This window comes from Vipera berus (assembly GCF_964194415.1).
Source record: "Vipera berus genome assembly, chromosome: 6".
Classification (NCBI taxonomy): Eukaryota; Metazoa; Chordata; class Lepidosauria; order Squamata; family Viperidae; genus Vipera; species Vipera berus.
Window position 1 is genome coordinate 42569923 of NC_138208.1, and position 13108 is coordinate 42583030.

General features: G+C 40.6%; 1 protein-coding gene across 1 annotated transcript in view; it reads right to left on the reverse strand.

Annotated features, from left to right (window-relative positions):
• Nucleotides 1–1087: 1087 nt before the first annotated feature.
• Nucleotides 1088–13108, reverse strand: part of WIF1 (WNT inhibitory factor 1) — a 77806-nt gene continuing 65785 nt past the window's right edge. Inside the window, exons 4-10 of the mRNA XM_081331860.1 lie at nucleotides 12266–12406; nucleotides 9354–9449; nucleotides 8271–8366; nucleotides 7533–7628; nucleotides 3851–3946; nucleotides 2698–2793; nucleotides 1088–1786 (exon numbers count right to left, since the gene is read on the reverse strand). Of these exons, the coding sequence (XP_081187986.1) occupies nucleotides 1665–1786; nucleotides 2698–2793; nucleotides 3851–3946; nucleotides 7533–7628; nucleotides 8271–8366; nucleotides 9354–9449; nucleotides 12266–12406 (743 nt within the window). The 3' untranslated portion in view covers nucleotides 1088–1664. The remainder of the gene's footprint in view (nucleotides 1787–2697; nucleotides 2794–3850; nucleotides 3947–7532; nucleotides 7629–8270; nucleotides 8367–9353; nucleotides 9450–12265; nucleotides 12407–13108) is intronic.

The following is a 13108-nucleotide window of genomic DNA, read 5'->3' on the forward strand; positions in this document are numbered from 1 at the left end:
TGCATACAGACGGGGGAAGGCGCTAACGCTCCACCGGAAATTCAACCGACCGAACAGGGGCCAAATGATAGCAAAAAAGCCCCATGGCCACCCAGCAAAGCCGAAAACCATTCCATGCTAAAAGCTCAAGACCAGCGGACAGCCATCTTGGACATGCGCAGAGGGAGCTCAGCAGAAGCGCCAGGATCAGCGCCGAGCTCCACTGAGCCCTGACAGCCCCAAAGAAGCACTGATCCTGGCACTTTCATTGAGCCCTGCAGCTCCAGCCATCTCTCGCTCAGGCTTGTGCAGTGCTGCCACCAGTCCAGCTCATTCCCCTCCCACACTACCACTTTTCTAGGATGGTTGCATACCACCTGCCAGGTACCAATGTACCACAGGTGATACCCGTACCACTGGTTGAAAAGCCCTGCTTTAGGAAAACAGAGGGGGTCTTGAATTCCAGGGTGGGCAATTTATAGACCATTGAGAATATTCTTGCATCACTCCACCAAGATTTATTTATTTTATTTTTTTATTTTAATCCCATTTATATCCCACCCTTCTCCAAAGACTCAGGGCGGCTTACAATTTAAGCACAAACCAATGTGCTTAGCAATAGCCTTCATTCTATGTATATGCCTGCTTATTAGGGCTTTGCCCCCCCCCCAAGCGGCATTATTACAAAGTCAGCTTATTGCCCCCAACAATCTGGGTCCTCATTTTACCTACCTCGGAAGGATGGAAGGCTGAGTCAACCTTGAGCCTGGTGGGACTCGAACCTGCACTAATTGCAGGCAGCTGGTGTTACTTAAGGAGGCATTAGCCCACTGCTCCACCAAGGCTCTTTTTTTAATGATTTAATTATTGTTCAGGATGTCTTATGAAGTTGTAACAGTTAAGGTGTGGGTTCTGATTATACATAATGTCTCTCTAGTAGGATGGGTAAATTGTTTTCTTATTTTTATGTGACTTAAAAAATATTTGTTATAAAGTTCTGCTCCTTTTCAAAATATACTGTAGGAAATGTCTGCCCAGCCTGAGTTTTATGAATTGTTGCAGCTCAACACAGACAAAATAAAGCATCATTTTTATTTAATATATAACCATAAGTACAAACATGTTTATTACTTAAGACCTGTTTTGTTTATGATATGTATTATATAGTTTCAATACCACAGCCCTGTTGCATTTCATACAGAGCACACTGTGGAAACAGAAATTGATTTTAAGTTAAAAATATTAAACAAAGTAAAGAAGCCCTTCAATCTGAAATAGAAACCAAACTTACATTTCTATTTGTTCTACTTGCTTAAGCTAGGTTGATTAAAGAAAAACTACATTCCAGACTGCCATTTTAAAACCCACCCTTATGATTTCTGAGGAATTTCTGACCATGTGCATGTGCACGCACACACACACATACCCCCATTATTTCAATAAAGTACTGAAATATAATACAAAAAGAAACCAGTCAAAGCACTGAAAACAAGCCTATATAAATGTGTTAGAGAAACAAAAGTTTCAAAGCATAGTAAGTATTAGCTCTGGGATTTATAATGAAGCTAATAAAATTCAGACCAATAATCTTAAAACATAACAAACAGCATTTTTAATATTGAACACATGAGAGGTTAATGAAGGCCAGAACGTTGTGTAATGTAAAGCATTTCAGACGTTGCAGTTTACCAGACGTAATTGGATTCAGGGTCTCCTTGGCTCTCTTCAGCCTGTTTAGGTGAAGGTGTCTGCTGCCTGTGCTTGATGCCTGTTGGCCTCATGGCGTTAAGACGATTGGCCCCATACCCTGAAAAAACAACCCAGTTCAAAATTGAAGAACTACCAAAGGAGACCTATGGTTGTCACTCTTAGTATTTTACATGCAAAAGTATTCTACATTTGAAAAGTTCGCAGGTGCAACAATGTCTTTATCACTTCTATTTCACTGTGAATAATATTACTTTTTTATGAGCTTAATGGATCTATCATGTTACATCTTTTTCCTCTGCAGTTCAGAAAACCAAACAAACCGGTTATTTGTGTGTGTGTATTTGTGGAGACACACACACACACACACACACACACAGAGAGAGAGAGAGACAGAGACAGAGACAGAGAGCTGAAAATGAGGTATGACTGTTGGCCCAGGCTGATTCACAACTGAAGAAATGTATTAGTTCAATAGCTTGCATTTGGAGAGCAAATTTAGGTAGCTGTGTGGTAATGGATAAGGCAGGAACTCAGGAGCATGTGAGTTCTAGTCCCGCCTTGTGCAAGAAGCCAGTTGGGTGACCTTAGTCAGGACACTTTTTCTCAGCCTTAAGAAGAAGGGAATTGAAAGCTATTCTGGGGGGAAAAATCATGCCACAAAAACTAAAGGGACTTGTCCAGACAGTCTCCAAGAATCAGATACAATGGAATGGAAGAAAAAAAAAAAGAACTTATGCTGTCAAAGCAACAGCCATTATTTTAAAATGTGGCTCTGTGACATTACTAAAAACTGTTGCTTGGAACCCAGTTGTTTAGAAAACAGTAACTGATAACTTTTTGTTATCAGTTATTCTAGCCTCACATATTTAATGGTCAATTGTTGTATGATAGGATTTCAGCTGAACATTACAACCTTCAGATAAGATTACATTGTCACTATATCACCCAAAATAATTATAACATGCTTACATACAGACATATGTAAAACTTAGATTTCTCAGGACTTACTTTTATTGCAGTTCCTTCCATGCCATCCATCTTGACACTGACATACAGTTGGCTCAATACAGATTCCATATAATCCACAGCTAGGTTCACAGACAGCTATAATGGTTTATATGAATATCAGACTCAATGTCTTTCTACAGAAGAACCTTATATTTTACAATTCTTATTAGTATGATGTGAAGACAATGACCCTCTGAATCTGCCACCCTCTCCCTTTTTTTCCAGCTATCAAGATATCTAAACCATGTAACAGTTCCCAAATTCTGCAGTTATGAGAATGATGAAAAAGTACCTTTATGACCAAGCTTTTCATTTATCACCTTTGCAGGTCAGTAAAGCAAAGAAAACCAAAGTAAGATCATAAGTACCGTCATGGTTTCACTTCATGACTTCTTCACATAATGACCAAGTTGCTGATTCCAATTGTAGTTGCTAAACAAAGACTACCTGTATTCCATTCAAAGGCTTTGCCTTTGTGTTGAAGGAGTTAATGAAATACTAATCTATGTTTTAGTATATTGCCCTGGTTATAAATATGCCCTATTGCAGGTATTGTCTCCCCAGTTGGTCACATTTTCAGATCACCTGGATTATAGAGCCTTGGTGGAGCAGTGGGCTAATGCCTCCTTAAGTAACACCAGCTGCTTGCAATTAGTGGCGGTTCGAGTCCCACCAGGCTCAAGGTTGACTCAGCCTTCCATCCTTCCGAGGTAGGTAAAATGAGGACCCAGATTGTTGGGGGCAATAAGCTGACTTTGTAATAATGCTGCTTGGGGTGTGTGTGAAAGCCCTAATAAGCAGACATATACATAGAATGAAGGCTACTGCTAAGCTTGTAAGCCGCCCTGAGTCTTCGGAGAAGGGCGGGATATAAATGGAATTAAAATAAAAAAAAATTCATTATAGTTATGATTGTCCAATCAATATAATTTGTTTTCTATGAATGTAACTACTTTTTGTTTTACTGTTTACTGTAAGATATATTGTACTTGGATCACATTAATTTTATAATTATTTAGTTTTATTATGATTTCTATTTGCTGACTCAGAATTTGTTGTCTTGTGTTTTTATTTGATCAATAATTATAATAAAGCTTATTGATTGACTGATTAACTAAATCTTTTATTAATCTTAAAAAGTTATCCTACTTACGTTTTGAACAAAGGTCTCCCTGGTAACCTTTGGAGCACTTGCATTTATTTTTACCAGTACATTTACCTCCATTTCGACATGGTTGGTGGCATTTGCCTAGGAATACAAAATGTGACACTAGTGCCTAGTTTTATTGAAATCAAAGCTAATCTAACACCACCAGTTGTCATGTCTTTGGTCAATCGAGACTTTCACATAACACTTTTTCTAATGTAATCTAGGTCGGGGCTTTTCAACTTTTTCACCCATTGTACCACTATTAGGATATGGCAACATCCAAGTACCACCAGTCACCTAGCAAGGTGTCAAAAACTTGATGACAAAAAAAGGAAAAAAGTGATGAAGTACAGGTAGTCCTCGACTTACAGCAGTTCGCTTAGTGACTGTTTGAAGTTACAATGGCACTGAAAAAAGTGCCCCGCAAGCCACAGCCGAGCAAGACACCTGTCTGCCTGCCCAGCGGTGCTCTTCCTCCTGTCTGAGGTTTTCATTGTTGTGAGTATTTCTGTTGAGGATTGGCAGCGGGGATGGGGGTGTTTGGTTTTTATTCCTCCCATCTGCTGGGTGGCTGCAGCAGGTTTTGGTCACTACACATGACCCTGGGACACTGTGACCGTCATAAATATGAATCAGTTGCCAAGCATCTGAATGTAAATCACAAGACCCTGGAGATGCTGCAACATTCCAGGTGGTCTGCACTTCTGGGCTCAGCAGAAGCACCAGGATCAGCGCCGAGCTCCAGTTGGAGCCTGGCACTGATCCTTTCATCGAGCCCTGACAGCCCTGTAGCTCCAGCCATCTTTTGCTCAGGCTTGTGTGGTGCTGCCACCGATTCAGCTCATTTCCCTCCCCCGCTACCACTTTTCTAGGATGGTGGCATACCACCTGCCAGGTGCCAATGTATCACAGGTGGTACCCGTACCACTGGTTGAAAAGCCCTGATCTAGGTTGCTGTGGATGCATATGAAAATAGGAATTCAGAGATTGCTCCTACAGGTAGTCCTTGACTTATGATCACAATTGGAACTGGAATCTCAGTGGTAGAATGAAGCAGTGATTAAGCAAGATGCCCACGTGATCAGTTCACTCAATGACCGCAATCCTGTTGTGGTCATTAAGCAATCTCCCAGGTCGTTAAGCAGATGGAGTGAAAAGTCTACCTGCTGGGAGGGAATCGTAGCTTTCTGTGAGGCTGAGATTCCATTCTGGCAAGTGGCCATTTTGCTCCCCTTTCACCTGAGTTTGATGGCCTCTCCAGATGCCAGCTCAAACAATAAGGAAGAGCAGCTCTGGAGACTTCAGTGTGTGTGTGTGTGTGTGGAGGAATGCTGGGAAGTTTCTGAGGGCCCTGAGAGGCCAGGCACATTGGAAAGATCACTGGAGGAGTGCACAGCTGCAGCCAACCAGTGGGGATGGGGAGGAATTGTCCCCTTCACTTAATCTGAGGATGTGCAGGGCAGAATGGAGGCAGGGTCAATGGAAGTTGGTGAGGTTACTCATGAGGAGGCAGCCTCACCCCTCCTAACGAGCTATACCAATGAGCACCTATTTAGTCGGATAAGTGGAGCAAGAGATTGTTGGAAACAACCACCCATTCACCTGCCATGTGCATGCTTCACATTCAGTTTTCTTGACTCTGGATTGTGATGCTCTTGACTGTATGTTTGGACCTTGGACTTGTTTGCGGATTTTGGACTCCTGCCTTGGACTTCAGAGTTGACTTGGACTGTGGACTTGGTGGATGTTTGCTTTTGGATTTGGTAACCTTGTACTCTGACTGAGCAGTATTGGACTCAATAGGACTTTGCATTGCATGCAACTGAGGACCTGGGGATTAATATTAAAGGCTTGGACTATCAATAACGTGGGCTTGCCCCTTCAGGGAAGGGAAAGGGAGACAGCCAAGGGAGCCTGCGATTGGACAGCAAGCTGCTGATGTCATTGCCTCACGACCAGGGAATCCCCCTTTGGCCGGGAATCCCTCCGCCTGACCGCTGTTCTGGCTGCATGCTGGACTGCTGGAGGGGGGAGGTGGAGGCCAGCAATGCTGGTTTTAGGGATGGGTGCCAGATGCTGGCTGGTTGGATGGGGGGTGGAGCTAAGGGGATTGCCTGTATATAAGACGCTGGGAGCAAGTCACTCCCAGTGCTGACTTTATTTGCTGTTATTTGCCGTCAATAAACACTGGTCAGAACGTTTCTGCCTAGCCAGCTACCTTGTTGACCATCATTTATCATTTGTGGAACCAGGGCTGGTAAGGACTCTGACACTGTGCATTTTGTGCATGTAGACTGAAACAGGACACTGAGATTCCTTCCTTGCCGGCAGCACTTTCACTCCCCTTTCAGGTCTGAGATTCCTTTCAGCAGAAAAGCTCTTTCAGCCAGCCTCTAGAGATGAGATGGAGTTCTTCTGGCAGATGGCAACAAGCTTCCCTGTTAGTTTCCCCATTGACTTTTGGGGAAGCTGGCAGAGAAAACTGAAAATGGAGATCACATAATCATTGGGGCAACTGGCCATAAGTGTGAACAGGTTGCTAAACACCCAGATTATGATCATGTTACTTTAAGGGTGACATTGCAATAGATGCTGCTGCTCCACTTTGTTCAGCTGTGATCATGTGTTCATGATTTCTGATGCTTCCTGCTAGCTTCCAAAAGCCAAGTTAATGGAGAAGCTAGGAGAAAGTCACAACTTGCTTCTTGTCCCACAGTTTTTATGCCCATCTGTTGAAATTCTGTTTATCAGTTTAGGTACGGAAATTTCTGTGAATGACCCAAGAGGTCACGGGGTTGTCTGGTTAATCTCTGAATGTCATCATATCTATTCACATAGGCTTAAGTGGAGACTTATACAGAATTGTACAAAATGCTATACCACTTGAATTTTTCTTTAAGCTAATGACTGCATTTTTTCTAGTAGATATTAGTGTTTTAATAATCTACAGGTGGTCCTTGACTTACAACTACAACTGAGCCCAAAATTTCTGTTGCTAAGTGAGACAGTTGAGTTTTTTCCTATTTTATGACCTTTCTTGCCATAGTTGTTAAGTGAATCAGTGCAGTTGTTAAGTTAGTAACATGGTTGTTAAGTGAATCTGGCTTCCCTGTTGACTGTTTGTCAGAAAATTACAGAAGATGATCACCTGACCCTGGGACACCACAACCATCATAAATATGAGTCAGTTGCCATGCATCTGAATTTGTTCACATGACAGTGGGGATGCTGCATTGGTCATGTGAAAAACGATCATAAGTTACTTTTTTCAGTGCCGTTGTAACTTTGAACAGTTCAATGAACTGTTTAAGTTGAGGACTACCCATATATCCATTGTAGGCTGGCTGGGGAATTCTGGGAATTGAAGTCCAAATCTTAAAGTTGCCAAGTTTGGAGACCTAGAATGTTAATAACTTATTACCGGTATAACCATTCCTTATTATAATCAGGAATGCTTATGTATCTGGGATTTCTCATATTGAGTAATAACATAAATATAGTATCTAATTGTCATCTATTGTATTCTTAGTATATAAAGGACAAAAAAAAACCTGCCCCACAGAAGGACTCCACTACAATAGATAAATTACATTTGGACTCTTTTGTATGTACCATCATCTGATATTTTGGAAATTTCAAGCAAAATATTTCAAATTTAATTAAAAGAAATAAAAACAAGACTCACTAATTTCACACTGATTCCCCTCCAATCCTGCAGGACAAATACATTTTCCTGGATAAAAGCATATTCCTCCATTGAAACAGATGTTTGTACAGTTTGCTGTGGGATATAGTATTAGACTATTACATATAGTATAGCAGATAATTTACATAAATTTAGTGAAGTTCAATTAAATTTTCAATCTTTTTAAAAGCCAAAGAGCTCAACAAAATTTAACATCCTGATCTATTGTACCGTGTTTATACAGTATATGCAGATAACCAGCATACTTTCCCTGAAGAAGGCATCTTAGTGTCCTCTAAATGTTGTGGACTACAACTTCTGTAAGGATTTAACATTGACCATGATGGCTGATTCTGATTGAAACTGAAATTAAAAACATCTGAAGTAATGCAGTTTGTGTTCATCAGACCTGCAACATTTAGAAAGTATGATGCTTGGGACCGATTTATCTATTTGCATAGTGAATGATATTAAGCTTCTATCATCCTAAAAAATTCTAATTCAGTGAAAATGAAATTGTTCAAGAATCTTCCAGCTCATTCCACACTTAATTTTCTGAGAGTCAGCTAGGTCATGCTTTTTTCATTTGATGTTTGTGATCAAAAGGAAAGTGCATCCAAGAATAAACACAGAGAATGCAGGAATATAATCTTGTGCAAACTTTAAGCCAACTACATGCTAATAGGTGGCAATATATGTTTCTTTCAAGGTATCTATTTCTGTTTCTTTCCACCATACCTTTGTTACAGTTGATGCCATAGAAACCAGGTGGGCAGATACATAATCCCGGCATGATGCAGAGTCCACCATTCATGCAATGTGGTGTACACAGAGCTGATTTAAAGAGTGAAGAAACAGTATTATACTGAACAATTATCATTAACATATTGAGAGGATAGACCTTAAAATATAAAGCACTTTTTTATCCCACAACAGAAATAACTTTCTCTCCTGCAAGGAAAAGTGTTGATTCACTGGTAGATATTCTAATGATACAAGTAAGACTTGAGCTTGATTTTCAAGTAAGGTTTTTCTATAACTAGCTTGTATGAATACCAAACTGCAGCTAGTGAAAATAAATTGAAATTTTACTTAACAACATTTTTGATGGGCTGTACATATATATATTTCTTGCGTGCATGAAATACAAATAGATTATGCTTATTGGACCTGCCATAGGCCACAGTCAATGCCAGTCTGTGTTCCTGATCCCAGGGAGCCAGGAAAGAATGATTTCATCTTTCAGTTCCTATAATTAACTGCCATCCAAATGAAGGGCAGGAAAATGATGCAGCTGAAGTCAATGTATCTAGAAGAAACCAGTTCCAAAAGATTGTGCCAGTGTGCACAAGTTAGGAACATTTTAGAAAGAGATTCCATAATACATCCTTCTCTCTTCTAAGGTAAAGAGGAACTTGTTAGTCCTGACAAATAGGGCCCAACTAAAAGTATTATTGGCGGTCTTAGTCTGTCCTTTTGGACATTCTCTTGAGAAATGATAGAATAAAACAACTATGGTACTTCATAGTTTCAAATTAATGTTCATTCTACTTAATGTTTTGCCAAAGTACTCATTAAATTGTTGGCCTGTTCTTTTTTGCCTTTCAGATCTTTTAGTGGAAACTTCTTTATCTTTTCTATAAACAAACAATGCTTTCTTAAGAGCTGCAGTTCATTAAATACTTTTCTTATGTGTTTAGATTAAATTTTAGGAAGCCGCCTAGCCATATCCTAAACAATATTTTGCAAAGAAGTGACTGTTTAGCTTCTTTTTTGTGTAAACAAAGTACAGAATAGAACTGAAGAACTCTTTTTGATTACCTTTTTCACAGTGAGGACCATAAAATCCATCTGGACATTCACAGATGTGCCTTTCATTACAAAATCCCCCATTTCTGCATGCTCCAGGACATTCAGCTTCAAAGAAGATGATGTAGACATAGATTAAATTAATTTACTTATTTGTTGCTTAAGTACACCAGCTTCTATTGATGATATGACAGGGATTCCAAAAAGAATACCTCTATGTCAGAATCTCTGATATTTTTGTAGCACACAAAGACCAAGATGTGTAAGAAAACTATAATCAAAGGTGTTATGTATTGGGCTCAATTGTAACACCACGTGGTAAGCTGGAGCAGCTAACGGCTCTCCAGCAACCCAGACTCCAGGTCTCCAGTGCTGCTATTGGCTGCCCCTAGGCGGCAATGGGTTGCTTTAAACCTATTGGCTGCCGCTGCAGCCCAATTCTCAGTTCAGATCCTGCAAGCAATAAACCATGAGCTTTGTTGAACTCACTTGCCTTGTCTCCTTTCCTGCGCAAAGAACTCACTACACAACAAAAAGCATGCATGTCAAAACATAATTTAAAGGAATATTAAGAGAAAGATGTAATGAAGGGAAATTTACAGCTTTATTGTCCCACTTGCAAGTCAAAGAAAGTTCTATAAATATGTTTTGGAAGGAATAGCCCAATTTAAAACTGTAGGATTTAATTGTGAAATCTCAATTTAATGGTGGACAAACTGGCAACTGGCTCTTCTCTCACTGGTAAACCTTTGATCTTCCTTTATCTTTTACCTCCAACAGACCCATCTACATTTAGTAAACAGTTCCCATGGTACTGTATTTCTTCCTCTTCACATTTTTTTTGGATTTCTTTAGCAATATTCTCCAGATTTGCCCTGAGCTACCAAGCCTTCAGCAGTGTAAATATGGTCCTGTCCAATTGAGATTTGCCTGACTGTACAGATCTTCAATCACCAGAGCTATCTAGGTCCATTTTAATTGCCAGCTATTACCTCCATTTCAATTCTTTGGTCATTTAAGACAGTTTCTACTGCTTCATAGTTCCCTTTGTCCTCTTATGCAAAATGTTTTATGAAAAACAAAACTATGCTATAATCCCAGCTTCTCCTTATTAGCAAAAGTGCCAAGTGTTGTTTGGGATTTGCATGGGTATGCAAATACAGGTAGTCCTCAAGTTACAAATGTAATAGAGCCTACCCATTCCATTTGTAACTTGAGGATTCGTAGGAGTGAATCTCGTACCTTGAATGTGATTCACTCCCAGCTTTAGCCCATGCATTCGCTAATTTAATGCGTGGGTGAATGCGCTGCTTGTTAAGTGAACATGAGGTATCTCAGGGTTGGGAAGGTCATGGGGGGCCTAGTGATGGAACAGACCACCCAAGCCCCCTGCCACTGAGAAACCTCATGCTCCCTCCGCTGGGGTCCCCACAATTACTCCCCTGCCCAATCATGCTGTGCTGGGTCACTTACTTTGTGAAGATCTGTCTCCTATCCAGCCTGTTTCTTTCTCTGCTACTGGCAAAGAGCAGAGGAAGGCCTCCAAGGCCCAGAATGGACCTCTGGAAGCATGTGGCTGCTGCCCATGGCCTCCATTCTGGGCCTCGGAGGTGTGGAAGAGGTCTCTGAGGCCCAGAACGGATCTCCAGAGGTCTGCGGAAGTCTCCCCCAGCCTACTTTCTGGGTGGCAGCAGCCTGGAAAAGGCCTCTGACGCCCGGATCGGGCCTCCGAAGGCACATGGAAGCCTCACCCAGCTTCAGTTCTGTTCTCTGTTGCAGAGAACAGAGGCCTAAAGTCCCATGCGATCATGTGAGATAAATAGTGTGAAATTTCACGCCACTGATCTCACATGATCTTGTGTTACTTTAGGCCTCCATTCTCTGTGAATGCACCAAAGGCCTGGAGCAGCCATGAAAGTGAAGGATTTCAATCTTCACAAAGTGGGTATCCAAGGCCTAGTGCCTAGGGAGACCCGGGGAGGGGGGAAGGAGGGAGGTAATAGCCAGGGTGAAGGTTGCAGTGTCACTGCGGTCCTTCGTAAGGGTGAACGACTGCCGTGGTGCGGCAACATTTGTAATTTTGAGACTTTTTCGTAAACACTAGGGTGCGCTTATCACATAACTTTGAATGTTCGCTAAGAGAATGCTCATAACTTAGGGATTACCTATAGCCAGCAGGAGGATGTAGCTTAATGTAGACTATCATAAGCCACCTATTTTCATTATTTATCTTATGTTAATTATCTGCTTTTTCTGAAATCTGCCTGCCTCCCTGCTTTTTCTGAAATCAGTCTTCCTTCCTTCCTTCCTTCCTTCCTTCCTTCCTTCCTTCCTTCCTTCCTTCCTTCCTTCCTTCCTTCCTTCTTTCTTTCTTTCTTTCTTTCTTTCTTTCTTTCTTTCTTTCTTTCTTTCTTTCTTTCTCTCTCTCTCTCTCTCTCTCTCTCTCTCTCTCTCTCTCTCTCTCTCTCTCTCTCTCTCTCTCTCTCTCTCTCTCTCTCTTTCTTTCCTCTCTCTCTCTCTCTCTTTATTTGTACCCTGCCTTTCTTTTTACAAATAACTCAGGGTGGCAAACATACCCAACACAGCTTCCTGCTCCTATTTTTCCCATAACAACAATCCTGTGAGGTGGGTTGGGCTGAAAGAGTGACTTGCCCAAAGTCACCTAGTTAGCTTTCATGTCTAAGGTGGGACTCATAGTCTCCTGATTTCTAGCCTGGTGCCTTAACCTCTAGACCAGGAATGGGTCAGGAATTCTGTGTACTACACTACTAATAAGGTTTGGTTTATTAGGCTCTCTTATTACTACACCAGATATTTCCCACTCTCTTGCTTCAGGATTAAGAAATAGGATCAAATGTTGATATTCCCAAAATAATGAAAACTTTGAAAACAGACAAATCTTTATTCAGCTCACTTCCAGTTACCTTGCTGACATGTTTTAAAGAAGATGGCATTCTGTGGTGTTTGTAGTATGATAGTGCCTTCTGAATTCATTACAATTAGTGTAACTTCAAATGCTGCCACTCCATCTTGTTTTCCAAGACAAGGAAATCCAACTTGAACAACTAAAAACAAAAGGAAAAAAGGTACACATTTCTAGTGGCATGTTAATTTCATTAAGAACAATATTTTATTATATGAGAAAGCTGGATTTGAAAAATAGACACAATATATGGTGTTCTTCCTAATGGCATTTAGAAAAGAAGTGAAACAGAACTATTTCACAGATCTTATATGTTATTCGGATAGTGGATGATGGAGGAAAGCTGACAAATATTTTTATGTGCTTGTATTATTGATTTTATATTGAGATATATAACTCCATATATATCTCTGGTGGTGGTGCAGTGGTTAGAATGCAGTAGTACAGGCTAATTCTGCTGACTACCCACTGCCAGCAGTTCGGCAGTTCGGTTCTCACCAGCTCAAGATTGACTCAACCTTCCATCCTTCCGAGGTTGGTAAAATGAGGACACAGATTGTTGGGGACAATATGCTGACTCTGTAAACCGCCTAGAGAGGGCTGTAAAGCACTGTGAAGCAGTATAAAAGTTTAAGTGCTAGTGCTATATACTGTGAGCCACTGGGGTATTTGCAAATTCAGCAATATATTAAATATTGTAATAAATGTTAAAATATGTAGTTGATTAGTGTATATATTGGGAATTAAATATTAGATTAAAATATACAGTACAAATAAGTTATAGGAGAAATGCTACATTCATTCTTGTAGAAAAAGACATATCTAATTAAAAAACAATTATAAG